At 38.2% G+C, this 27,945-nt stretch overlaps 1 protein-coding gene across 1 annotated transcript in view; it reads left to right on the top strand.

Moving 5' to 3' along the window:
• Nucleotides 1-27,432, top strand: part of LOC136114588 (chromodomain-helicase-DNA-binding protein 1-like) — a 73,206-nt gene extending 45,774 nt beyond the window's left edge. Inside the window, exons 23-37 of the mRNA XM_065859965.1 lie at nucleotides 1,145-1,321; nucleotides 1,485-1,645; nucleotides 5,296-5,337; nucleotides 6,077-6,207; nucleotides 6,641-6,779; nucleotides 7,506-7,656; nucleotides 9,449-9,571; nucleotides 9,934-10,059; nucleotides 13,177-13,428; nucleotides 13,856-13,996; nucleotides 21,182-21,360; nucleotides 24,141-24,237; nucleotides 24,443-24,500; nucleotides 26,086-26,296; nucleotides 26,496-27,432. Coding sequence (XP_065716037.1) covers nucleotides 1,145-1,321; nucleotides 1,485-1,645; nucleotides 5,296-5,337; nucleotides 6,077-6,207; nucleotides 6,641-6,779; nucleotides 7,506-7,656; nucleotides 9,449-9,571; nucleotides 9,934-10,059; nucleotides 13,177-13,428; nucleotides 13,856-13,996; nucleotides 21,182-21,360; nucleotides 24,141-24,237; nucleotides 24,443-24,500; nucleotides 26,086-26,296; nucleotides 26,496-26,859 — 2,352 coding nt within the window. The 3' untranslated portion in view covers nucleotides 26,860-27,432. The remainder of the gene's footprint in view (nucleotides 1-1,144; nucleotides 1,322-1,484; nucleotides 1,646-5,295; nucleotides 5,338-6,076; nucleotides 6,208-6,640; nucleotides 6,780-7,505; nucleotides 7,657-9,448; nucleotides 9,572-9,933; nucleotides 10,060-13,176; nucleotides 13,429-13,855; nucleotides 13,997-21,181; nucleotides 21,361-24,140; nucleotides 24,238-24,442; nucleotides 24,501-26,085; nucleotides 26,297-26,495) is intronic.
• The last annotated feature ends 513 nt before the right edge of the window (nucleotides 27,433-27,945 follow it).

Below are 27,945 nucleotides of genomic sequence, written 5' to 3'. Positions count from 1 at the left end.
CTTACAACAACGTGATTGGTTGTAACTCGTGTTATACAATAACATGATAGGCTGCATGTACTGTCCACACGCTCTGCACGCATGTGTCCGGCGATTGCTCACTCATAGTTACCTTCTAATGGTGCTCCTTTAGTTTCTTTTGTCTCTGGCTTCACCTCTCAGCCAGGCTGGCGACAACCCCATACCCCCGGGGCGGGGGGGGGGGGGGGGGCGCTCTGCCACTACACAGGTGCAACAATAAGTCAACTCTTTGGCATATAATGTCTTTCACCTATATAGGATAATTACTGACAGTGCAAACATTTAAAAATGCATAATGTATTTTGCTAACAAAACAAGAAAGATATTTACAAATACATTAGTCTTTGATTTAATTATTAGAAAACTGGGGAGGACTGTTTTTAATGTAATGCTTTATGCTGTTAAGAACCTGTGGTACTTTTGAAAACAGAGAATGAAGTTTGGATTTCTTAGTTGATGACTTTTAGAAATTCCTTTGATTCCCCCCTGTAAACATGAATGGTAAATATGCTTTACTGGATAACACTTAAAATATTAAGTGCATACAAATTGTGTGTGATGGTTTGGGTTTTATTTTGTGTAACTTTTTGTTCTTGTTTAGGTTGGGTGCGTGTGGTGTGGTTTTACTTGTTTTTTCTTTAAAGCAGGGCAGGACTTTTTTAGATCAGTAGAGTACTAAATCACTTCCCTGCTAATCATTCATTTCCAACATCTTGTGATTTCTACAGTTGATTAATGTTTGGTTGGCTCTACATTATTATAGTTTCATATTAACTCAGGAATTCAGTTAGACTTGCTTTCTACTTTGAAGGAAATTAAATAACAACCACAGCTATTGGGGAGGCATTTCTTAGTGTTTCTATATTACTCAACTTGTAAAAGAAGAAAAATATTCTCATCTTTATATTCAGCCATGTTGCATGGAGTGTGTACTTCTCATATATGAAAATACTTTCATTAAAGACAGTGTTTCATTAAGCATTTTATGTGTACACTTTGTATATATAAATAAATATAATATGCCATTCTGAACTAAGTTTTTCTAAAATATCAATTATTGACTCTTTGTTTAAATAAAATCATGCATTGTTTTGGTGAAAATACTTATGTTCCTATACATAAGGTGGCTAACTTTTCCAATATGGATGAAGATGACATTGAGTTGGAACCGGAACAAAATTTAAGAAACTGGGAAGAAATCATTCCAGAAGTCCAGCGGCGACGAATAGAAGAGGAGGAAAGACAAAAAGAACTTGAAGAAATATATATGCTCCCAAGGATGAGAAACTGTGCAAAACAGGTATCTCTGGGTTTTGACCAACTAACTTCTTGTTGTTGTGTTTGTTTTTTCATTGCTGTTGTTTTGGCTTGTACTTTTCACCCCCCATTTTTGACAGGCTAGATAGCACATTATTAAAATGTTTTAGTCACATAGCTTTGAACTACTTAATCTGAAATTCCAGATCAGCTTTAATGGAAGCGAAGGGAAATGCAGTAGAAGCAGAAGATATTCTGGATCTGATAGTGACTCCATCTCAGAAAGAAAACGACCAAAAAAACGTGGACGACCACGAACTATTCCTCGAGAAAATATTAAAGGATTTAGCGATGCGGAAATTAGGCGGTAAGACGTGGGAGGACATGCATGCTTAAAGGGACAAAACATATTTCTTGATAATTTTAGAGTTTAAAAATATGGAAAACAGTCTGCTTTTCCTGAATGTAGTTGAAAAATTTTATTCTAGGCATTTAAGCCTTTACTCTTTGTAGTTTGAGGTGCTGACATAAGGAAGTGTTGTATCCAGAATTTAAACCTATTTTGATGAGGAATTACATTGGGTTTGAAAAATGTTCTCAATTGTTTTACAGTCTTTTAATATGTATTATTCTTCGCACATCCCCTGAAGACAATGATTTCAAAATCATTACAGAATTACAGCTGGCGAGAGGGGTCAAGGACAGCAAAAAGAGCTTTTTCAAATACATAGTAGATAAAACTAACACCAGAGGCAATGTAGGCCCACTGATGAATGGGGTGGGTGCCCTGGTGACAGAAGATAGAGAGAAGGCAGAATTACTGAATGCCTTCTTTGTCTACTCTGACGGAGGCTGTCCTGGGGAGCCCTGTACCCCTAAGACCCCGGATGAAGCCAGGTCAATGGAAGAGTTTTCTTTAGTCGATGAGGACTGGGTTAGGGAGCAATTAAATAGTCTGGACATCCATAAATCCATGGGTCCAGATGGGATGCATCCACGGGTGCTGAGGGAGCTGGCTGAAGTCATTGCTGGACCGCTCTCCATCATCTTTGCCAAGTCTTGGGAAATGGGAGAGGTTCCTGAGGACTGGAGGAAAGCAAATGTCACTCCAGTCTTCAAAAAGGGCAAGAAGGAGGACTCGGGTAATTATAGACCGGTCAGCCTCACCTCTGTCCCTGGGAAAGTAATGGAACAGCTTATCCTTGGTGCCATCTCAAGGTATATCAAGGATAAGAGGGTTATTAGGGGCAGTCAGCATGGCTTTACCAAGGGTAAGTCATGCTTGACCAACCTCATAGCCTTTTATGAGAATGTAACAAGGTGGATAGATGATGGCAGGGTGGTGGATGTGGTCTACCTTGACTTGAGTAAAGCCTTTGACACAGTCTCCCACAGCATCCTCACAGCTAAGTTGATGAGGTGTGGTCTAGACAATAGAGTAGTGAGGTGGGTTGCAAACTGGCTTAAGGAGAGAAGCCAGAGAGTGGTGGTCAATGGTGCGGAGTCCAGTTGGAGGCCAGTATCTAGTGGAGTGCCTCAGGGGTCAGTACTGGGGCCAATATTATTCAATATATTCATTAACGATTTGGACGAGGGAATTGAGTGTACTATCAGCAAGTTTGCTGATGACACTAAGCTGGGAGGAGTGGCTGACACGCCAGAAGGCTGTGCTGCCATTCAGCAGGACCTGGACAGGCTGGAGAGTTGGGCGGGGAATAACCTGATGGAATTTAACAAGGGAAAGTGTAGAGTCCTGCATCTGGGCAGGAACAACCCTAGGTTCCAGTATAGGTTGGGAAATTACATATTAGAGAGCAGTGTAGGGGAAAGGGACCTGGGGGTCCTGGTGGACAACAGGATGACCATGAGCCAGCACTGTGCCCTTGTGGCCAGGAGGGCCAATGGCATCCTCGGGTGTATCACAAGGGGGGTGGTCAGTAGATCGAGAGAGGTCCTCCTTCCCCTCTACTCCGCCCTGGTGAGACCCCATCTGGAATATTGTGTCCAGTTCTGGGCCCCTCAGTTCAAGAAGGACAGGGAACTGCTGGAGCGAGTCCAGCACAGGGCAACAAAGATGATTAAGGGAGTGGAGCACCTCCCTTATGAAGAAAGGCTGAGGGAGCTGGGTCCCTTTAGTTTGGAGAAGACTGAGGGGTGACCTTATTAATGTTTATAAATATGTGAAGGGTGAGTGCCATGAGGATGGAGCCAGGCTCTTCTCAGTGGCAAACAATGATAAGACAAGAGGTGATGGGATGAAGCTGGAACACAAGAGGTTCCACTTAAATTTGAGAAGAAACTTCTTCTTACTGAGGGTGACTGAACACTGGAACAGGATGCCCGGGGGGTTGTGGAGTCTCCTTCCCTGGAGACATTCAAAACCCACCTGGACATGTTCCTGTGCGACCTCACCTAGGTGTTCCTACTCCGGCAGGGGGATTGGACTAGATGATCTTTTGAGGTTCCTTCCAATCCCAAACATACTGTGATACTGTGAACCGGTTTCAAAAATGGGTGAGCTTTTTTTTTTACCCGACGAACAAAATATTCTACTTCCCATCATTTAACTTAAAAACTATAGTTGAATAAAGGATACTCACATTTTTGTGGGAATACCTACAAAAGGTTCAGCAAGTTTTGTTTTATTTAAGATATCTTGCCATTGTAATTGAATAATGTTATATGGTGCTTTGTAAAACTAAAAAAATATAAAATCAATTTTGATAAGATATGGTGGTTTAATCTTGGTAGACAGCTAACCACCCCACAGCTGCTTGCTCAATCTCCTCCAAAGGGAGTGGGGAGAGAATCAAAAGGGTAAAAATGAGAAAACTCATGTGTTGAGATGAAGCCAGTTTAATAGGCAAAGCAGAAACTGCATGTGCAAGCAAAGCAAAGCAAAACAAGGAATAAGGAATTTATTCATTACTTCACGTTACCAGGCAGGCATTTACCCATTTTCCGGAAAGCGGGGCTTCATCATGCGTAACAGTTACTTGGGAAGACAGATGCCATAATGAACATCCCCTCTCCCTCCTTCCCCGCAGTTTTTATTGCTGAATATAACGTCATATTATATTGAATATCCCTTTGGTCAGTTGGGGTCAGCTGTCCTAGCTGTGTCCCCTCCCAGCTTTTTGTGTGCTCCCAGCCTACTTGCTGACTGGGCAGTGTGAGAAGCAGAAAAGATATTGACTCTTTGTAAGCACTGCTCAGCAGTAACTAAAACATCCCTGTGTTATTAACACTATTTTGGTCACAAATCCAAAACTTACTAGCAGGTATATGCTCTGAAGAAAATTAACTTTATCTCAGCGAAAACTAGGACATAAGTGAATCTGTACAGCTGGTCCCATCAATATTTGGTGGTAAAAATGCTTCTTTGGTGGAAGGAGGAGAAATTCTTTTACTTTACTTTGATTGGTTTGTGAAATGCTGCTTTGCTTCTGTAATTTAAGTATTCATGTTTCTCTAAAATACTGTAAAGCTTATAAAATATTTTTGATTATATAAATAACCTTAAAGATCCTTGTTTCCTTTTCATTTCATCTAACATATAGTGGTTTGCTGCTTTTGTCAGGCACATTCTTGTGCTTGCATTCCTTTATCTTTCATGTTATGTTTTCCTAAGTCTTAAAATCACATTAAAATTCCAGCTAACTCCTCTTTATTATGAGAGGCCTAACATAGTGTCTGAATTCTCTATTTACTATAAAGCCACATTTGATTTTTATGATTAGACACATCACATTGCTGAATCCTTTGTGTTGTGAAACTAATTAGTAATTTTTGAAATAAATTGTAACTTCTACTGTTTTATTTACATCAGTTATTAAACCAAATAGAACTCTGGCTTTAAATGTGGGTTATCTTGATATACTAAGCTCTCCTAGTCTCTAGTTCTTATTTTCTTTGCTTTATCCACATAGCTTTGCACTAAGAGTTTACAAATACATTTTTAAAACCAGTGTAGTTGAGCTTATATTTTTTTACTGCAAAATGATTTTCTGTTACTAGGTTTATCAAGAGTTACAAGAAATTTGGTGGCCCACTTGAAAGGTAAGCTTATTTGATTATATCTGTATAGCAACTTGGAACCTTGTTTTCGTTAAAATTAGAACAAGACACCAAGAAATCTGAAGACAAAATAGCATGCCTAAACTTTTACCTTGACTATAACATGAATTTAAATTATTTTTTGTCCTTTCTTCATACATGGTATGCATGTAACTAGACAGTTTGACAAATCTTTAAATTTTGCAAGACTGCTTGTTTTTCTTTATACTTTACTTACTGTCTTGTTCACTCTGCATTAGTGACAGTCATTCAGTTTTCTTGTTTGATAGAGTGGGTAAAGCCATAGGCTTTCAACAGACTAACTACCAGTTTTGCATTTTTCTCATTGTCAGTTCTTATTTTAAGTTTTCTGTATTGCTCTGTATTTTGAGAATAATTCCCACCTTCATTTTCTTTAATAGTATTTATATTCTGTATGATCTTATTATATATAATAGTTTCTTTTCTATTTAAAAGAATGTGTAGTAATGTAACTCAAAACTGTATAGTTAGGGTCCTTTATAGTTCATGTTGTATTGTCCTCTATGTGAAGCACCCTTTATTATAATTCCTGTGATCTTTTCTATAGCTGCTTTTAACTGCATGGATCAAAATTGTACACAGCATAGCAAGTGTGGGTGAATGATAACTTACATAGTCACTTCTGTAGTTTCAAAATCTGAAGGAGTCATTCATAATACTAAAGTTTTAGAACTGTAAAAACATATTTGTTTTCTTACAGGTTAGATGCTATAGCTAGAGATGCTGAGCTAGTTGATAAATCTGAGACGGACCTTAGACGTCTGGGAGAACTTGTACATAATGGATGCATTAAGGCTTTAAAGGACAATTCATTTGGACAAGAAAGAGCAGGTAAAGTGTGTTTGGGGGAGGCAGAGAGGAATAAAAAGTGTCAACAGATCTGAATAATTCTTGCACTCTGATTATAAAAAAACAATTGTGTTGGGGAAAACATTAACAGAATGTTAGCATGCCAAGTGATATAGAAAAAAGGATTATAGAGAAGACTTTTTGGATTTGTGTTTTCCCCCCTTTCCCTGAGTGAGTTGTTGCAGTAGAATGCAGCATGTTTTTGCTTTACCGAGAAATTTAAAATTAATCTGCTTTTATTATCTGGAAGACCTTGAGATTCTGGAGTTTAATTAAAGCGTTTGGTTAAGAAAAAGTCATTTACTATAACAGAATGTCTGCTGCTACAGCATCAAACTTCCTTTTTTTCTTTATGTTTGTCCATAAGATGCACATGAAGGCTAAATATTTTAATAATTTGGTCCTTTATTTTAAGGAGGTAGACTTGGGAAAGCTAAAGGCCCAACATTCCGAATATCAGGAGTGCAGGTGAATGCAAAGCTAGTCATCTCTCATGAAGAAGAATTGGCACCATTGCACAAATCCATTCCTTCAGATCCGGAAGAAAGGAAAAGGTAATTTTTTCTTTTTCTAAATGGAACCATAATGTAGAAAGTTATTTAAGGCTTTTATGCATATATTTAAGCAATCCAGACTGTAAGCACACTAGGATGTCAGTGTGTCTCCATTCCCTCTAAGAACTGGCAGCAGCAATCTCTTCTGCATCCTTTCTTTATTCTTTCTTCCCTCTCCTGAGAAGCCAGTATTTGTTTTGGCTTCTGAACTATATTCATTGGGTACTGGGTTCAGTTACACTTAATTATTCCAGACTAGATTTTTAGGCTTGTTGAGGAGTTGCTTTGTGTCACCTCTGCCTGAGAGAAAGCAGTATTTGTCAAAGTGGAGCAGATGGTAATTGTTTACAGTTGCTCAGCCCTCTGAACTTTTTAGCTTGCTACTTTGTGTATCATAGTCCCTAGACTATCTGCTTATTCAGTTAACAGTTACACCTGAGTAATATTTTAAGCTTATCTTCATGGTTAGCCAGTTCTGATTCAATCCATGGCCACAGATAGATGACTGTTGTTCTTTATATCTTAATCTCGATCTGCTTTAAAACATGCTTCAGTACTGATTTCAATAAATATTTTATAGAAATTGTAAAAAAAACCCACAACCTGATAAGTATCTGGATTACTTACCTAAATATGCTAGGATCTTAGTGATGTGTGCCATGTATCCCTCTCCCTTGCTAAGTTTGAGAAGATCGCTTATTTATGTTTTTAATTTATTTCTACTAGATATGTCATCCCATGCCACACCAAGGCAGCTCATTTTGATATAGATTGGGATAAGGAAGATGATTCCAATCTGTTAATAGGTATCTATGAATATGGCTATGGCAGCTGGGAAATGATAAAAATGGATCCTGATCTCAGTTTAACACAGAAGGTATGTCATCTGCAAAATTTCATCAAGGGCTTTGTTTAGGTAAAAATGCTAATAAGAATAGTTACTGAAAGAGCTTATTTTATGATAACTGAAATTGCACAGAAGTTAGGTCAGTTGTATTCTTCTGTATGCTTTGGTAAATTATTAGATTTCAAGTTTTTGTGTATTCAGTTGAAGACTTCTTAGACTCTGTTATGTTTCTGTATTGCCATGTATTTGGATCTCTGTCACTTGTCAAGGAAAAATGTAATGAAATATAACAAGGGGAAGTGTAGAGTCTTGCATCTGGGCAGGAACAACCCCAGGTTACAGTATAAGTTGGGGAACAACCTGTTAGTGAGCAGTGTAGGGAAAAGGGGCCTGGGGGTCCTGGTGGACAGCAGGATGACCATGAGCCAGCACTGTGCCCTTGTGGCCAAGAAGGCCAATGGCATCCTGGGGTGTATTAGAAGGCATGTGGTCAGTAGGTCAAGAGAGGTTCTCCTCCCCCTCTACTCTGCCCTGGTGAGACCGCATCTGGAATATCATGTCTAGTTCTGGGCCCCTCAGTTCAAGAAGGACAGGGAACTGCTGGAGAGAGTCCAGCATAGGGCAACAAAGGTGGTTAAAGGAGTGGAGCATCTCCCTTATAAGGAAAGGCTGAGGGAGCTGGGTCTCTTTAGCTTGGAGGAGACTGAGGGGTGACCTCATTAATGTTTATAAATATGTGAAGGGTGAGTGTCACAAGAATGGAGCCAGGTTCTTCTCGGTGACAACCAATGATAGGACAAGGGGCAATGGGTACAAACTGGAACACAGGAGGTTCCACTTAAATATGAGAAGAAACTTCTTCACAGTGACGGTGACAGAACACTAGAACAGGCTGCCCAGGGAGGTTGTGGAGTCTCTTTCTCTGGAGACATTCAAAACCCGCCTGGACACATTCCTGTGTAACCTCATCTAGGTGTTCCTGCTCCGGCAGGGGGATTGGACTAGATGATCTCTTGAGGTCCCTTCCAATCCCTAACATTTTGTGATTCTGTGAATCCTTTCTCTTCCATCTCTTGCTTCCCTAGTTTAAATGCTCTAGTTGTGTTAATTTTATTCTTGATCTTTTGGAGGGAAGGTTGTTTTGGGGTTTTGTTTTGATTTTCCCTGGTTTCTTTGCTTGAAACTGTCTTTTATTTGCAGCATGAGAAAAGCTATACTCATCAGATTAGAAGTAGCACAATGGTGGCTTAGAAGTAGTGAGAAACATTTAGGGAAAGACTGGAGTGAAGCAAACTCAGTGACATTGCCAACAACCTGTAGGTTTGGGATTTGAGGAACCAGGGTTGTATACAAATCTGTTTAATGATATTCTGCCCGACTTCCATTAATTTGCTTGTTTTATGAAACCACTCATTTATATTTTTGGCTTCTGAAATATTCTGTGGTAATGAGTTAATGCATTTAGAAGCACAAGGCAGAACTCGGAGGTCTATGAATGACAGCGGTACAGGAGCTCTGAATTTTCAGATAAACTATGAGAGTGGAAACAGAAATCTGAGGCTAGTTTCTTGAGTTTACTCTAAACTTTGTGAGACCATTTCCAAGACTACATTAGTTGTTTGTTTGGGGAAAAATAAAACCTTTAGTAAATTCTCCATTCCTTGAAGCATGCTGGCATATTGGTCAGGTATAATTGGAGTGGATTGGTTTTTTACTTTATTTTTTTTTTGATTCAACTTTTTCTGTTTCCAGTGCTCCAGACTAGCAGCTTCCTAATTTGATAATGCGTACTCATAGTTGATAATACCATTGCTCTCCTCAGATTTTACCTGATGATCCAGATAAGAAACCCCAGGCCAAGCAGTTACAGACCCGTGCAGATTACCTCATTAAATTACTGAATAAAGACCTTGCAAGAAAAGAAGCGCAAAGACTTGTTGGTGCAGTAAGTAAAGCTTGATATTCAGTAGCAAGATAATATGCTTATGGGCATGTCAGCTGATACTTGTTTTATTCTTAGTTCCACTCTTCTTTGCTTTGTGTAATTTTTCTCTACTGCTAATCATATTATATGAGACTAACTCAAGAAATGAATTGCAAGTTTAATATTGTTTTATTCTCTCTTATTTGTATATATTCTCCACTGTTGCATTAGGCTTGGTCTGCAGTCCTGAGAAAAGTGATGGTCATTAGTGGCAATAAATAAAATGAATGCTTTCTTTAACATAAAAAACCAAATATTTTTCTGCAACTGTGGTGTAAACACACTTGTCAGTTGACATAATAAAGATACTAATTTGCATTCAGGGCAATTCAAAGAGGAGGAAAACAAGAACTAAGAAGAAGAGAGCAACAAAGGCTGCAAAAATTAAAGAAGAAATAAAAAGTGACTCCTCATCAGAAAAGTCTGATGAAGATGATGAGGATAATGAGGTAAAGATGATTCATATGTGTCGAGGGTTAGATTGTGGGGTGACAATCAAACCCTGGCAGATGTATTGTTAACCTCCTCTCCCCCCCCACTTCCCCCTTTTGCCCCTCCCTCTCCCCCCTTCCCACTCAGGACAGGCGATCGGGAGGGAAAGAAGGACAGAGAGAAGAGAGTTGGAAAAGTTAAAGATGTTTTACTAATGCTACTAATAAGAATAGAGAAAATAATACAAAATATACAAAACCAATCTTGAAAAGTCTCAGCAACTGCAGAGCCAGCACCCAAAGTCCTGGATTAGACTCTGTAGCCAACCGGAGCTGGATTCAGTCTCTCACTAGGCCTCAGTTCGCAGGGACAACCAGCAAGGTCCTCTCCTAGTGTCAGCCATGAGGAAAAAGGAAAAGGGAAAGGCAAAAAGGAACGAGATCCTCATGATCTCCCACTTTTATATGAAGTATTCACGTGAGTGGAATGTTATACACAGTTGGTCAGTCTCTTGGTCACGGGTTTCTCGTTGCCCCTCTCGCGAGATGTCCATCCGTACTTATCAGTAAGTTTGCGTTCCATTGCTAGGTTTACCAAAACATGTGTCTGGTTCTCCAGGAAAATGCAGCTAATATGAAAGCTTTAGCTGACAGGCAAAATTCACTAAACGAGAAACTTGTTTTTTAACAAATCAGGACAATATGGTAAAGATGGCTATTCAGTTGTATGTATTAGTAACACTTTCTATTTGATCTTCTGTTTGACTTAATAAAATTGAAGTACTTGAATGGCATTCTCCTTCTGTGGCAGTTAATATTGCATCAATATCATCCCATGGAAGATTATATTTATTTTAATTTAATGATAAACCTGTACCTCAGCCATTATGATTAGTTTTCAAAATTATCGTATCATAAAATAGTGTTGTCGCCCAATTACAAGTGACATTGTGCAATTTCAGTGTTCTTTAAAGACTTGAGCATTTTATCTGCTAGAAATGCAATTTTTAATGTAGCATCTGAATATAAAACTTATGTTTCTGACTAATCCATTATTGCTACTGATGATGATTCTTCAGGTAGCAACTTTTCTTCAGGCTCAGGAAAAAAAAATCAAGCTTGGTTAGAAAAAACCAGTATGAATAAATGATGTTTTGAGACATGCAAGTGAATGTTTCTATGTATGTCAAGGCTTTCATGATTCTAATAGACTACTGAACTTTGTTATGTTTTTATTACCTCTGATGTATTCCTTTAGGCCTCTGTTTTTGTTGAGTCATTTGTTTAAATCTACCACACAGCAGAAACCACTAGAGAGAAGAAACCACACACACACACACACAGATGAAGTTTAGGGGCCATGTTGCACCTAATTTTGGGACTTTGAAGATAGCTAAAAGAACACCAGATTCTTCAGAACACCTCTGGAAAAGAGAAAGTTGGAACTCTGTTCTCTTCTCTTGTGATTGTGAATTTGTGGTCAGTAAAAAGTTACTAGAACAAAGCTGACCAGAACTGAGGTCTTTTGTCATCACCATGCCCTGAAAAATCAGCTTGGTCTTGTGATGCCTACTTCCTTATTGTTTTTAGCTCTTTGCAGCTGAACTACCTTTTACAGGGGCAGACTTCTTTAGAGATATGATAGTTAAATGGACTTAATCTCTCACCCCCCCGATTACTTCTACCCAATCAGTACATGTTTTGTGTCACATCAAGGAAATCATAAAATCATAAAATCGTTTTGGTTGGAAAAGACCTTTAAGGGCATTGAGTTCAACTATTAAACTAGTACTGCCAAGTCCACCTCTAAACGATGTTCATAAGAGCCTCATCTGTGCATCTTTTAAACACCTTCAGGGATGGTGACTCGACTGCTTCACCGGGTATCAATCCAGCCTGTCCAAATTCCTCTGTAGAGCCCTCCTACCCTCAAGCAGATCAACATTCCTGCCCAACTTGGTGTCGTCTGCAAACTTACAAAGGGTGCACTCGATCCCCTCATCTAAATAATTGATAAAGATATTAAACAGAACTGGCCCCAATACTGAGCCCTGGGGAACACCACTTGTAACTAGCCACCATCTGGATTTAACTTCATTCACCACAACTCTTTGGGCCTGGCCATCCATCCAGTTTTTATCCAGCAAAAAGTATGCCCATCCAAGCCATGAACAGCCAGTTTCTCCAGGAGAATGCTGTAGGAAACAGTGTCAAAGGCTTTACTAAAGTATAGGTAGACAATATCCACAGCCTTTCCCTCATCCACTAACCAGGTCACCTTGTTATAGTAGGAGATCAGGTTAGTCAAGCAGGACCTGCCTTTCATAAACCCATGCTGATTGGGCCTGTTCGCCTGGTTTTCCTGTACGTGCCATGTGATGGCACTCAGGATGATCTGCTCCATAACCTTCCCTGATACCAAGGTCAGGCTGGCAGGCCTGTAGTTCCCTGGATCCTCCTTCTGACTCTTCTTGTAGATAGGTGTCATATTTGCTAATCTCCTGTCAGCTGGGACCTCCCCAGTTAGCCAGGACTGCTGATAAATGATTGAAAGTGGCTTCGTGAGCACTTCCACCAACTCCCTCAAAACCATTGGGTGGAGCCAATCTGGCCCCATAGACTTGTGCATGTCTAAGTGGTGTAGCAGGTCACTAACCATTTCCCCTTGGATTATGGGGGCTTCATTCTGCTCCCTGTCCCTGTCTTCTGGCTCAGGGGGCTGTGTACCTGGAGCACAACTGGTCTTACTGTTAAAGACTGAGGCAAAGATGGCATTAAGGACCTCAGCCTTTCCCTCATTCTCTGTCACTGTGTCTCCCCGCATCCACTAAATGATGGAGTTTATCCTTAGCCCTCGTTTTGTTGCTCATTGATTTACAGAAACATTTTTATTGCCTTTTACAGCAGTAGACAAATTAAGCTCTAATTGGGCTTTGGTCCTTCTAGTTTTCTCCCTGCGTGACATGAATAGTCCTCATGTTTGTTTCACAACTGCATCCAGCTCCATTTGATAGGTGTTAAACCAAAGTCTAAAGAAATCACACACAGATAAAAAGTACATTTTAATCTAATGGTTACAAAACTTGTATAGTTAGGAACTCAATTTGATATGACATATACGTTTGTGTATTGCAGAATGAGATCGTTTCAGTGAAACATCCACATAAAAAAATAAAAGCAGAAGAAGAAAATGCAGAAAAGCCTGAGCCAGATATTGGTATAAAGAAGGAAGCTGAAGAAAAAAGAGAGACAAAAGAAAATAAGAGGGATTTGAAAAGGGACAAAAAAGAAAAAGAGGATAAGAAAGACTTAAAAAATATTAAAGAAAAGAGAGAAAACAAAGTAAAAGATTCCACACAGAAAGAAAAAGAAATAAAGGAAGAAAAGGTAACTAGGTTTATTTTTATATACCACTAGAAAAGGCCACCAGGTTTTTGTGAATGGTTTTGGGTTGAAAAGGTAGTTTGGATCATTTACTTTACAGTTGTCATTTCATTAAAATCTTTTGCATCATTTGAAGTTTTATTTTTACCACTTGTAACCACGAGGACAGGCAAATGAAATGGGAAATTGCTTCTTTAAAGATACATAGCTTAGTAGGACTGAGAGTGCAAGTGGTACAAGTAACTTGTCTGTTCTCCTTCTCCATCCCTCAGAGACAGAAAATAAAAGGTACTGTCACTGAATGTCAGAATTTTTTTTATTATTATTATTTAAGAAAATGCAGTCCTTACAGTGTTTGCCTAATGACAGGATAATTCCAGCCCAAAAATAAGGTTTGCTTATCAGATACATTTTCATGTTTTGTTCTTAGGTAAATGAAATCAAATCTGAAAATAAAGAAAAAAATAAAAAACTTTCATTGTTGGATATTCCAGTTCATATTACTGCAACTAGTGAACCAGTTCCTATATCTGAAGAATCTGAAGAACTGGATCAGAAGACATTCAGTGTGGTAAGTCCGTTGTTGATAACTTAGTGTTTATGCTTGACATTCTAAATGGACACAATTTCTGATGTTCTTGATTCTGCTATTAGGTATTATAACACAGATAGATACCTATTGCCAGTAAAATCTAAGATCAGTGAAAGGTTTTTGATGCTGTACTAAATTTTTCAGGCCAGCAGTTTTGTTTTATTGCATTTATGCATTATAGTGAAGAGTATTTGTCTAGCTCTAGTTTTAAAATGCAGAATGTGAAAATCCATTCTCAAGAATAATTCATGGATACTGCTTCTTAAAGGACAGAAATGAATGAATTTTAATGCAGCTGCTATAGTCTCTGGCTTGGCCTTATCAAATATCCCTTTGTTCTTCATAAGCTAACAAGAGAAATTAAGTTTCAAAGTTGCTCTTGAGGTATTACAGACTTCCTGCATTAGACAGAAGAAGTAACAATCATAAAGTCCTTAGAAATATCTTGCCAGAGTAATATCTCTGATACCAAAAGAATTTCAGTTATATCACTAATTTTGACCGCAATAGAATCAATATTGGAAGAAAAAAGGTAGGTAAACTCAACCTATGTAAAGTTTTATAGATCAATTGGGGCCTTTGGAAAGATACTAAGGATTTACTTTGAGCAGCTACTTTTCTGCTGTCGATGTTTTATCATTCAGGTCTCAACAGTTGTCTGTTACTGTCAGATGGGTTTACTGGGTCTACTGTGGTGCTGGCTGAGGCAAATTATCTTGTTTTCTCATCAGTATGGTACTGACCATTTTATGTATGTGGGGTTTTTTGGTGGTTTGTTTGGTTTGGTTTGTTGTTTTTTCTGTGTGGTGTGTGTTTGTTTGTTTGTTTATCTAAATGTTATAAGTGACTCATCAATAATTTCCAGGATATATTGTGTGTGGCTAGGTGACTGAAAATCACTCTATTCCAATGTACAGTTATGCTTCTCTGTTCACCTCTACACTTAACCAGTGTACTCTGTAAACTGTCTTTTTAAAGGTTGCATTAAGCTGTGGTTAGTACAATGTGTAATGTAGCTGCTTAATTACTTAATGGCATGAACTGGTAATGGAACACTTTCACTGATTTTTGAGTTGTCCCTAGATATTGACACAGTGATGGTGATGTTCTCCAAAACCCCTCATATTTTTGATTGTGAATATACAGACTTGCCTCTCTTCCTTAGTGGAAGTAACAATATAGAACATTTTTTTTGGCCAGGCCCTCTGTTCTGGAAGGTATATTTGTCACTTGAGTCCACTCATAAACACTATAATTCCATTTTAACGATGTTACACATAAATTCTTTTGGGTATATTCCCAATCGCAATGCAGTTTTATTCTGGTAGCCAAAGTGTTCTGTCCATCTCCTATCCACAACAAGGCTGCTTCACATATATTTATTGCAGAGGTGTGAAGAGTTGTCGAGTTTTATTCTTCCCCTGAGATGAGTGCTCTCCATTCTCAGCAGAAACTGTCTTTATAGAAAGAAGTTTGACTCCTTCTTTATTTGTGTCATGGAGGCACTCGAAAGTCAGTTTTAGGTAAATCTGTACCATTCTGATATGCTGGTGCCTCTAATTTACAGGGGGCCCAGTACGAACTCAAAACATCTTCTGTGGTTACTTTATATACCTTGCACGTTAAGACCCAGAATGGAAACAAAATCCAAATTGCTCTGAACCACCCCTCCATCCCCCATCACTGATAAAACAAGTGAAACTTCTCTGACAAACAGTTCTTAATTGGTTTCTTAGAAATACATACAGGAGGGGTCTCAACGAAACACTGTTACATTTGATTAAATTTAATCCAATCCTTGTTTTCCAGCAATTGACCTTCTGGTGGTATCCATACACCACCTACCCAGTGTGTGTCATTGTTACTGCACTGTTGCAGGAGATGATAGCCAAATAGGCTAAGAAGGTATTAATTGGAGTGAGGGGCCTGCTGCTGCCATCATAATACTTGCGGTTTGTTGTAACTTCTTTAGCTGCCCCCCCAGGTAACAGCACTGGCCTCTTCCTTTGGTGTCTTCTGTTTCTTTGTTGCCCTCTGCTGCAGGGACAGACATTGCATCTCTGGCATTGGGTTCTGCACCGTTTTTCCAGCTCATAGTAAGGTTTAACATATTTCGCAGGAAGCCACTTCGGTCCTGTTGGAAGAAGAACACAAGCATACCCCTTCCCCAGGTGATTAACTCTACAGGCCCTTGCTATTGACTGTTGTGCAGTGGATCCTGATACAAAACCTTTAGTCTCTGAGACAGTGAATCTGGAGCCCGGAAGTGTTTTTCCACTGCTGTGATAGAGGAGGGAGGCATAGCATGATTCAAAAGGTGTAAAGTATATGTTATATTGTCTAATTGTTCTTGAGAATCCAGCCTAAATATTTCCAAGGAGGCACAGTCTGCACTTTTTCCTCTGCAACTTGTAAACCATAAAATTTGAGATCTTGAACTAAGTGTCACCACACTCTGCACAGATTGTTCACATCAGATTGTTCAGCACAAACTAAGATGTCATCCATGTAATGATATATTATGGCCTCTGTGAATGCTTCACGTGTAGGATGCACAGCGGTACTCACAACAAGCTGGCAAATTGTGGGGCTGTTCATCAAAGTCTCTAACCCCATTTTGACTTTCATGTTTATTGGATATTGTTTTTTCTTACCGGATCGAAGTCCTTTTTAAGTTCTATCAGTGTAGTGTTGGCTTTACTGATACTTTGGCTGCCCATACTAGTGGAAATACAGCATCCAAAATTTCCTTGGAGATTTCTTGCTTGCAGCAAGCAGATCTGCACCTTCCAAGCAGCTTCTTGTAGGACATGCAACTAAACAGAATTGTCAGAAAACATTATTTGAGCTTACAATTTACTTAACAAATCTTGACCCAAGATAGGTATAGGGTTTTCTGGCAAATACAAGAATTCATCTGGTAAAACTTTGTTCCAAATTTGGCATTCCATTGGTTTCAAAAAACGATCTTTCTTGCTTTCTTTCCCATGACCTCAAAAACTAGCACGGTGAATTTACTGAGAAGTCTCTTACAACTAGTTACCATAAAATAAGTCTATTAAATTTCACCCTCGGACTCCTTCAATCACTATTACAGTTCCCCAGCAGCAGCATTGCTGTGGGGGGGGATGGGGGGAAATAAAGCCCCCCTTTCGTCACTTTAGCAGCGGGCAGACAGGTTTTTCTTTTTTTTTTTTTTTTTTTCTTCTTGCTGCAGTTTAGATATAGCCAAGGCCATGCAGGTGGCGTAATCGCTGATGCCAAGTGGGAGCTGCCAGGCTCTGGCAGACTCCTTGGTTACAATAAGCTGAGTTTATCTTGCAGCTTGACACAGGCCTGGAATTTATGTTCAAGCTGTACAGCACAGGCCTGGGATATTTTGATTTTTTGTTTTTCCATTTCATTCCAGCCATAATACACTCTATATGCAATTCCAATTAGCTCAGCAATAGTTACATTCCTTAGCCCCATTTACCTTTTGCAACTTCTTACAGATGTCAAAAACCAGCATATTAAACATCAATCCATTATTTCCGTTTTCCTAGATCCAAATCAGTTCATATTCTAGCAACTTTTAAATACAATCTCTTCCAAGTTCACATCCATAGTAGCATTTAGTTTGCTGGGGTTATTTTTTTTGGGAGGGGGGGGGGGGGTGTTTTTTGTTGTTTTTTTTTTTTTTTAATCTCCAACTATCACATAAATTCAATGCGAATCAGAGTTTAACAACTTAAATTCTTTTCTGGTCTCAAAATTATTAGATAACAGCAAGAGTAGTTTAACTTACAGTGCTGTACTTCATCCCATTTTTTCCAAAGTTCTGCAGAACAACATTAATTACTATATGCAAACTAAAATATTGAATTGAGATATGCAAACCAGATAACAAGTTCAAATATGCAAATGGATCACAATTACACTAGTTCAAGACAATATCTTGATTTTAGCATTGCACCTTTGAACTGCTTACTGCTCAGCCAGGTGAAGGTGCCGTTGGGTCTCCCTGACAAAACAGGTCAGTGCGCGCTGGAGCCCAATCAGCACCCGTCCCCCCACTGCGGTAGCAAGCTGGACTGGGCAAGGCTTTTATTAGTGTCTCATCTGGTGTGCTACAACTGTTATCCCAAAACCAGGATTCTTTACATGGTGTGCATACAAAAGAGCCAAATCCAGCACATCAAGATGAGACACAGCCTATCACAGAGCTGTACAAGTCTGGATGCTGGTCAAAATCTTATTATCACATTCACGCAGTAAAGAACTAAATTACTCATAGTCTTCTGTATTATCACAAAATGTACATTTTGAGTCCATGGATTCTCATGATTTAGCAGTCTGTGAACTTACTGTACCATGTAACAGGCAAAGACTTATGAAACTGCAATATGATTAAACAGATACCTACAAATAAAACAGGTTAATAATGAAAAGCATCTTGCAGAGTTCTGCAAGTTTTCTGTGATTCTTGTGTTATCAGTTAATTCTCTCTCTACTTGTTGCCGTTACGCCTGTAAAACTGTCTGCAGTGATTTAATGATCTCTTGTAGAGTTGTTTTGGGTTTGTTTGCTGTTTGTTTGTTTTGTTTGTTTTTTGCTCTTCTGGCCTTAAAAACAACACTAATTGCAACAAAGTGTTATACTTAAAGGTTCTATTCTCCGACCAGTTTTTCCAATCATCTAACTTATATAGCAGCCACCACTGATTACAAGATCCTCTTTCCTGATATTTCCAAGTGCTTTCCTATCTTTTAAAACATCTCCAAATATTGATTTCTTAGGAACATGACTGAAAACAGTCATTTCCGACCCCATCTTATAAGTAAAAACCATGAGAAGAGGGAGGGAGGAGGGGGAAGCACAGAGCTACTTGCAGCGTGAGTGGGAGAAGTAGGGAGAAGGTTTACGGTGCACTTACACCAACATTACCACAAAGAAACAACTGTAACAGCAACCAGTAAAACAATTAACTCACATTCCTGACAAGCTGCTTGATTTTCAGAGAGGCAATACACAGAAGCACATAATATGTACTGTAAAGCTCGCAGATAACATGTTGATAGGAAACATTAGCATTCTCTACTGCTAATTTCAACACCAGTGCTTCCTTAGCTTCTAAGTTTTCAACCTGCTTATTGATGACCTCTTGAAGATGGTCAATAAATTGCATGTAATTCACATTGGGACCCTGATTAATAGTTGTAAATGATTTGGCTGCTTTGTTGGTTTCAGGCACCTTTATCATAGCTTGATATGCGAGGTCTGTTGACTGCCTCAGGATTTCAGAAACTAATTCTGCCTGTAATTGTGGTGTGCCAATTAGTGTCTCTTCCAAGATTTGGGGGATACCCTCCCCTTTCAGCAGATCCTCATCGTTTTGTCCTAAATGATCTGTAGCTGTTACATTGCATAGGTTTAATTTTGCTTGAGTCTTTCATGGTTTTTATCTGATCTCAGGGAAACACGTACACATACTCCTTTTCTTTTCCTTTTAACTTTTCAAGAGAATGCTGTGGACCCTCATCCTCATCCAAGTCATCAGATAATGCGGACTTGAGCGGTGCTGGAGGATCATTAGTAACAGGGGGACTCGGAACAGTGCACCTTTTCTTTTTTTCTTCCAAGTCTAGCCCTGTCTCTGCCCGTTCCCGTTGCTCTTTTAATCCTCTCAAAGTCTAGCAGCAAGTGCCATGTCGTTAACAGTTCAGTTGTTCCTTTGGATCCTTGGATAGCGCTTATTTTATTACCCAAGTCCTTCCATTGTGACACACTAAATACTGTCACAGTGTTAGCTTCAAAACCTTGTGTTTTGCCCCATAGTAACATTTTTTGTTAAGTCAATTCCAGAAGACTAACGCCCCGCTTCTTCAGAAGCAACTTCCATGTAGATAATATAACACCTTCTTCTTTAAAGAGGTTCCCTCCCATGTTCCCAGTGGCTCACCTTTCCAGGTGTCTTATTCACACTCTGGATCAATAGCAGCTCTCCCCACTGCTTTCAGCTGCACTGGGCTCCGTCCCCACGGCTCTCCTCCAGCCGTCACGGCTCTTTTTCGCCATCCTCTTTTTCATGAAATATCACGTCGGGGTCACCAAATGTTGCTGTTGGGATGGACAAATGACACAGACAAAGTTCTTATGTACAAACAGCAGTCTAACTTTATTACAGCAGACATTTTTCTTTATCAACACGTGTCTTTTTGCTATTGGTTACAGGCTGCAATAACAACATATCATTGGTTAATTTTACTTCTGTCTCCATACCCTCAGTCAGGAGATGTATGGACCCACCATAGTCCCCTACATATATTTATGATTATGCCATGGTCAGATGCAATTTAATTAGCTTGTTCAGCTTTTCAAATGGAAATTACTGCTGTGGGTTGTTGAGGCTAACTCCTTTGACTTCTTGTCTACCTTGTGACAGCTAAAAATATGCACCTTCATCTACCTACCTTGCTATTGTGGCTGAATGGTATTTCCAAGCAAGTATCTGTAATTTAAAACATACTAACTGGTTTATCTGCATTTACTATAATAGTAGCACATTTGAATTAGTGTGAAAAATCAAGACTGCCTATATGAAATATATCTATGGGTATGTCTGTGTTGTTATTACTGTTACTAATTTTTGCACACCTAAACTAGCTTTATCCTAGATAGCTCAGCTTCTGTCTGTATCTGCACAGAAGTCAGGCTTAAAAACTGCTCAGAGAAGGAATGCTAATCTTCTATTGAATGCCAAGTTTAATTGTTGCAGAAAGTATCTACTTAAATTATGTTAAACATTCTCATACTTAATCTTGACACTAAGTTTGTATAGCTTTCAAGGTCCTAACGTTGATTGTAAAACCTAGTTATAATAATTCCTTTCTCTCAGAAAATCTTTTACATTAAATTAGTGCTTACTTTATTATTTGTTACGTACAATCAAATGCTTTCATATAGGAGTAAATTTTCAACTGGATTTAAAATACTACTTTTTCCAAATGAAACATTGTAGTAAAGCTAAAAGAACTGTGAGCAAAGACTTGTTTTTCATTTGGCTTACAACAGTACTGTCTTTGCCTATATACATAGCACAGTAAGGGTGGGCCATGTTTTACAATTTTAATTATCTTTTTATTTTTCCATTGAATTAATGTATTCCTTTTTTACTTTTTATAGTGCAAAGAAAGAATGAGGCCTGTCAAAGCAGCATTGAAACAACTGGATAGACCAGAGAAAGGCCTCTCTGAAAGGGAACAGCTGGAGCATACTAGACAGTGCCTAATCAAAATTGGGGACCACATTACTGAATGTCTAAAGGAATACACAAATCCTGAACAAATAAAACAGTGGAGAAAGTAAGTTATTCTGCATGATTTTCTTGAGAAAGGAAAATCCATAATAGCTTCTATTAAGCACAATAGTTTTTCAATATTTCTCTTGTTTCTTATTCTCCCTTTCTTATATTTTTCTGCTGTATTAAGGACTTATAAAAACATGATTATAAATGGCTCTAGCTTTTAATGGATTCACTGTTCCATACTTGCATAGCAATGTATTTTGTCCAGTAGGTGGAGTCATCTTCTTGAAACCAAAAGCAAACAGAAAATAACTGTATTTAGAGTATATTTAATGTTTAGTGGAAAAGAGTTCTTATCATTAAAGAATCTGGCTTTTTCAACTTTGGAGTTTGGTTTGGTTTGGTTTTTTTCATGTTAAAAATAGACCATTATAAATTTGTGTGTTGATGATGATTTTGAGTTGCAGAATCCTTTATTCTTTAAAAAATATACTCTAAAAAGAAATCAGATACTATGATTTTATTAAAAACATTTATCATAACATACTCAAAGATGCATTTCAAAATGAAAGAAGAATTTTAAGTTCTTATGCATCTGTGAGGTGATAACTTCAGAAAAAAATAAGAAAAATGTTGGTTTATAAACTTGTTATATTTTGGTTTTAGGTTCTTAATACAATTTGAATTAGTTTTATCATAATGTGCACTTTAATCCTTTATGGTTGCAAATCTATCTTGCACTTAGATATATGACACTTGACCAACTGTAATTTCCTTGCAGGCTGTTAACATAAAATATTTTTGCTCTTTGCACTTTACTTCAAAATATTAAGATGATTGATGGGACCAGACTCTTTTCAGTGGTACCCAACAATAGGGTGAGTGGCAACAGGCATAGACTGAAGCATAGGAGGTTCCATCTAAACATGAGGAGAAACTTCTTTACTTGAGGGTGACAGAGCACTGGAACAGGCTGCTCAGAGAGGTTGTGGAGTCTCCTTCTCTGGAGACATTCAAAACCCGCCTGGACGCATTCCTGTGCAATCTCCTCTAGGTGAACCTGCCTGAGCAGGTGGGTTGGACCAGATGATACTCCAGAGGTCCCTTCCAACCCCAGCCATTCTGTGATTCTGTGATTTCTGTGAACTGAAATACAAAACCAATATCCATGTCGTAAAGACACCTTCGTAAACTTATTTCTTTAAGTGGAAATTCATAGTAGGCCTACTATAATATTAATTCTTAATAATGCTACAGTACCATACATAGATTATTAAAATATGTATTTTGTCTGTAATAATACATAGTATTTAGTAAAGGTATTCATTCTATATTTCTTATGCAGGTGTAATTCGGCACACCATTGGCTGGTTGTATCTTCTTTTGCCAACCTCTAGGCCAAAACTATAATGTTTAAATCATCACAGGGAAAGAGCAGATAGATGCTTTTTGAGCCTACACACTTGAGATGTTTCTGAACTAAACACTAATTAGAACAGTAGTATTCTGTAGTCTTTTAAGCACTCCACCTGTAAACTTTGCTAAAATAAACCTAGACTTCAGATCTGGTGTCTGTGAAGCAAATGCTGTCTTTAGGGTTTGGCTTCTTGACAACAAAAGTTTATTTGTTTTCTTTTCTTCTTTCATAGCATAGATTAGGATCAAAGTTTTTGCCATGCTACTTCCATCCTCTTTCACATGTCTCATGTGGTTTCAAAAGCTTTGACCAGGCTTTGGAATTCTGTGGAAAAATCCTGTCCCTGATATCTGTAAGAAATGAGGCATGTAGGTCAAATTTCTTGTACTGCAAGAGATTTCAAGTTTGGAAGAATCTTTACTAAGTAGTAAATGCTCACATTTTCTGACATATTTCAAACAGTTTTTCAGAAGACTTTCACAACAAATGGAAAAATACATTTTTATGCAATTGCACAAATCATTCTATTAACAGAATTTCTATTAATACTACTTCATGCACTTTGCATTCTGCAGTCATTGTGATAAATATTACAAAATGACAAATTATTAAAGGAATTAATTTCTCAAATATTTGAAATACAGCTAAGTAATGTTTGCTGTGCAGCTAGGTAATATTCTATGTAACTGTCGTGCTTTAACCCCAGTGGTACAACTAAGCACCACACAGCCACTTGCTTACTCCCTCCCCAGCATGATGGGTGGAAGAGAATTAGAAGGGTAAAAGTGAGAAAACTTGTGGGTTGGGATAAGAACAGTTTAATAGTTGAAATATAATAATAATAACAACAACAATAATAATAATTTGTAATGAAAAGGAAAATAACAAAGAGAGAGAAATAAAACCCAAAAAAGACAAGTGATGCAAATAAAAAACAATTGCTCACCACCAACCAACTGATGCATAGCCAGTCTCTGAGCAGTGCCCCCCCCCAACAACCTCCCCCCTAGTTTTATTGCTGAGCATAATTTCATATGATATGGAATATCCTTTTGGTCAGTTGGGGTCAGGTGTCCCAGCTGTGTCTCCTCCCAACTTTTTGTGCACCTCCAGCCTACTCACTGGCAGAGTGGTATGAGGAGCAGAAAAGGCATTGACTCTGTGTAAGCACTGCTCAACAATAACTAAAACATCCCTGTGTTATAAACACTGTTCCAGCACAAATCCAAAACATTACCCCATACTAGCTATGAAGAAAATTAACTCTGCCCCAGCCAAAACCAGCACAGTAACAGCCTTTACAATGATTTCAGTTTCCTGAAGTACTGTTATAATAATTTCTTTAAAGTCCATGTCCTGTTGTATGATACAATAAAAACTAATATATGGAAGAATTATAACCTCTTTTTCTTTTTCCTCAGAAACTTGTGGATTTTTGTTTCTAAGTTTACAGAATTTGATGCTAGAAAGCTGCACAAGCTGTATAAACATGCAATCAAAAAACGACAAGAATCTCAGGTAATACTTTCAGACTCTCTAAATATACAAATATGTATTCTATGTTTTATAACTTTTATTAAGTATCAATTGAGTACACTCAATACATTTGAAGTGTATTTTACTGTTCATAATAAACTAGTCTGTTTTCTTAGGATATTTTCTGAAGAATTCAGATGCAACTTCGGGATTTATCAATGACAATTTTTGTACTTGTCTCTTTTAGCAACACAGTGACCAGAATATTAGCAGCAACGTGAATACACATGTAATTAGAAATCCAGGTAACAAATCTCGAGCATACTATTGTGCTGGATATCTTAAATGTAAAATGAAATAAGCTTAAAATTGTCTCCTAGAACTCCCATACTGCTGGATATCATAGAGATATGCTGACTTAGCATAACTTCAGTAGTTTGCTGATGAAATTCAACTGAGCATGAACTGAAATTGGTACTTACTGATTTCAGTAGCAAGTTATTTGTCCATTCTTTTAAAGTAAATAAATCAATTAAAAACCAAAAACAAAACACTTTTTTGCATTTAATTTTGAGGAGGGAGAGAGGCCAACTCAACACTTGTAAACGTCTTGGAGGCTCTATACCTGTTTGTAGTAGTTGTAATGTCACCCTATCATAGAATGTCCTGAGTTGGAAGGAACCCACAAGGACCATCAAGTCCAACTCCTGTCTCTACATATGACAACCCCACAGTTCACACCATGTGTCTGAGGGCATTGTCTAGTCTCTTCTTGAAATACTGTTAGGCTTTGGGCTGTGACTACCTCCCTGGGGAGCCTGTTCCAGTGCTCCACCACCCTCTGGGTGAAGAACCTTTACCTAATGTCCAACCTAAACCTCCCCTGGCACATCTTCCTGCCATTCCCTTGGGTTCTGTCATTGGTCATGAAAGAGAAGAGTTTGGCACCTACCCTTCCTCCTCCCCTTGTGAGGAAGCTGTAGACCACGATGAGGTCTCCTTAGTCTCCTCCAGGCTGAAAAAACAAGTGACTTTAGCCACTCCTCATACAGCTTCCTCTCCAAACCCTTCACCAACTTTGTAACCCTCTTCTGGACACTCTTCAGTAGCTTAATATCTTTTCTATACTGTGGTCCCTCAAACTGCACACATTACTCCAGGTGAGGCCCACACCAGTGCAGAGTAGAGCGGGACAATCACCTCCCTTGAGCGGCTGGCAATGCTGTGCTTGATGCACCCCAGGACACGGTTGGCCTTCTTGGCTGCCAGGGCACACTATCATAAGATATTCCTTGAAGTCATGGTTAGCAGTCAGTTATATGGGATGTCTTTTATTGTTGACAATAATACTTTATTCTCCCGCAGTTGCCTTCTTGTAATACTTGTTTTAATATCATATTATGTAAAACCTTGAGTATGTTATCATGGGTTTAAAATGAGTATAATGTATTTTAGGAATACCACTAAAAACCTTTTATTAACAAGGTGTACCTCTAAAACTGATGTTCATGTTAGGGCTATCTCTCTTTAGAAAGGAACTTCCTACCATTCTGTTTAAAATTGCTGCACTAAAAGCACCTAGTCTCTACTCACTGCTCATTTGGACCACACTGATCCTCTTCATTCAGCCTATAAGCTGGAAAATTTTAGTTTCTCAGCCCTACATATCTATATTTCTAGCTTGCTTGCATTCTATTTACTTCTGAGGTTTCTCTCAATTCACTCACATTAGTGTGTTTGTCTTTCAGTTATTTAGATCTTGTTTCTGTCAAATTATAATGCCACTTTCACATTGCTTTAAATCTGACAGGTAGAAGTGCTTTTTGAATCGGTGAAGAAAAAAATTTATAGTGTGTGGGACTTCCTTATAACCTCTGCTTTATTAAACAGATGCTGAAAGACTGAAAGAGAATACAAACCATGATGACAGTAGCAGGGAGAGTTATTCTTCTGATAGACATTTATTGCAATACCATGATCATCATAAGGACAGGCATCAGGGAGATGCTTATAAGAAAAGTGACTCTAGGAAAAGGTCCTATTCAGCCTTCAGCAATGGAAAAGACCACAGAGACTGGGATCACTATAAACAAGACAGCAGGTAAATTGCTTCAGCAATTGTAAAATCTGTTAAGAATTCCCTTCCTCGTTTTGCAGTATGCTTGTAGTAAGCACCAAAGTATCTTTTCTGAGTAATGCAGAATTGCAAAGAAATTTCTCTAATGCAGTTCTGTTGTATTTGTTGTAATTGTATTTCTTACTATGTGTTCAGTGATACTAATATAAGTAAATCTTTTCAGATACTATAGTGATAGTAAACATAGAAAGTTGGATGACCACAGGAGCAGAGATCACAGGTCAAACCTGGAAGGAAGTTTAAAAGACAGTCGGCCTCATTCAGATCACCGTTCTCATTCAGACCACAGGATACATTCAGATCACCGTTCCAATTCAGAGTACAGCCATCATAAATCTTCCAGAGATTATAGGTACCACTCAGACTGGCAAATGGACCACAGAGCTTCTGGTAGTGGCCCAAGGTCACCATTAGATCAGAGGTCTCCTTATGGTTCGAGATCTCCTTTAGGACACAGATCTCCATTTGAACACTCAACAGATCACAAAAGTACACCTGAACATACATGGAGTAGCCGGAAAACATAACAAGAAATTACATTTGCTGGACCTTCTTTTAGCCATATACAGTAATCTAACACAATAATTGCCTTATGTGACTTGAAAGATATGGACTGAATATTCTGTCAGTAGCAGTATTGTTACTTCTTTCCAGGATGCAAGGTCTATTATCCCAACAATAGAAAAATATTTTTGTATTTAAAGTTTATGCTGCACTGTGCTGCAAATGTTGTAGCACTTCCCCCCCTCCCCCAAAAAAGAAATAGAAAATGTTTACTTTTACAGGGACCTCAATGCTGCCCCATTCAGACTGGATCTCATAAAACTGTTTTTAGGTTGAATGCAGTTTAAATTATGTTTGCAAATTAATTTTTAGACACTGACCTGTGATCATGTTTCAGGAAGGAATGAGGAGTTTGGTTTGGTTTGGTTTGTTTTCTTAGTAAAGAATTCTCGAGGATTTTTGTTCACTTTCCAAAGCTATTTGTTTACATTGTACATTGCAACCACCTTGCCGCTTTTCATCACAAGCTTGAATATTTAAGTTCTGTACCTATAACTGTAAAATAGCCAGGATTTCTCCTGTTTGTGATCAGTTGTAATAATGCCTTTTTACAAAATAAAATAAATGGCTGAAAATTATTGCAAACTGATTAAATGAGCTTTCTTTTTTTACTTGTTCCTTTCCCCACCAACTCAAGACTTCTTGTCACAAGTATGAAATAAAGTCAGTATACTAACACTTTTTAATAAAATATCTTTATGAAATGTCTGTTCAGAATACAAAAAATGGGGAAAGGGAACATTTTTATTCCATTTAGTAACCCCTTTTTATTGGATGCTTCAGATACATGTTTTGTTTTTTTCTATTAAACTGTCAGTATTGGGATTTGTTGTAATGAAATGGTGGGAAATATTCAACTAAACTGTGATCTGGAAGGTTTTTTTCCAGTCCATTGGTTTTAAAGGAGGAATGTTCAATATCTGAAAATTTCTGAATCCAAATCACCCAAAAGTTATTGGAAATAGATTTGTTTCCCTCTTGAAATGGGCAATAATGTCAAATATGCTATGCAACCAAATAATATTTTAGATTTGAATGGCTTTCTATTA

Source organism: Patagioenas fasciata, chromosome W, assembly GCF_037038585.1.
Source record: "Patagioenas fasciata isolate bPatFas1 chromosome W, bPatFas1.hap1, whole genome shotgun sequence".
Lineage (NCBI taxonomy): Eukaryota > Metazoa > Chordata > Aves > Columbiformes > Columbidae > Patagioenas > Patagioenas fasciata.
The sequence above is the reverse complement of the archived record's forward strand: the minus strand, read 5'-3'. Positions and strand labels throughout refer to the sequence as shown.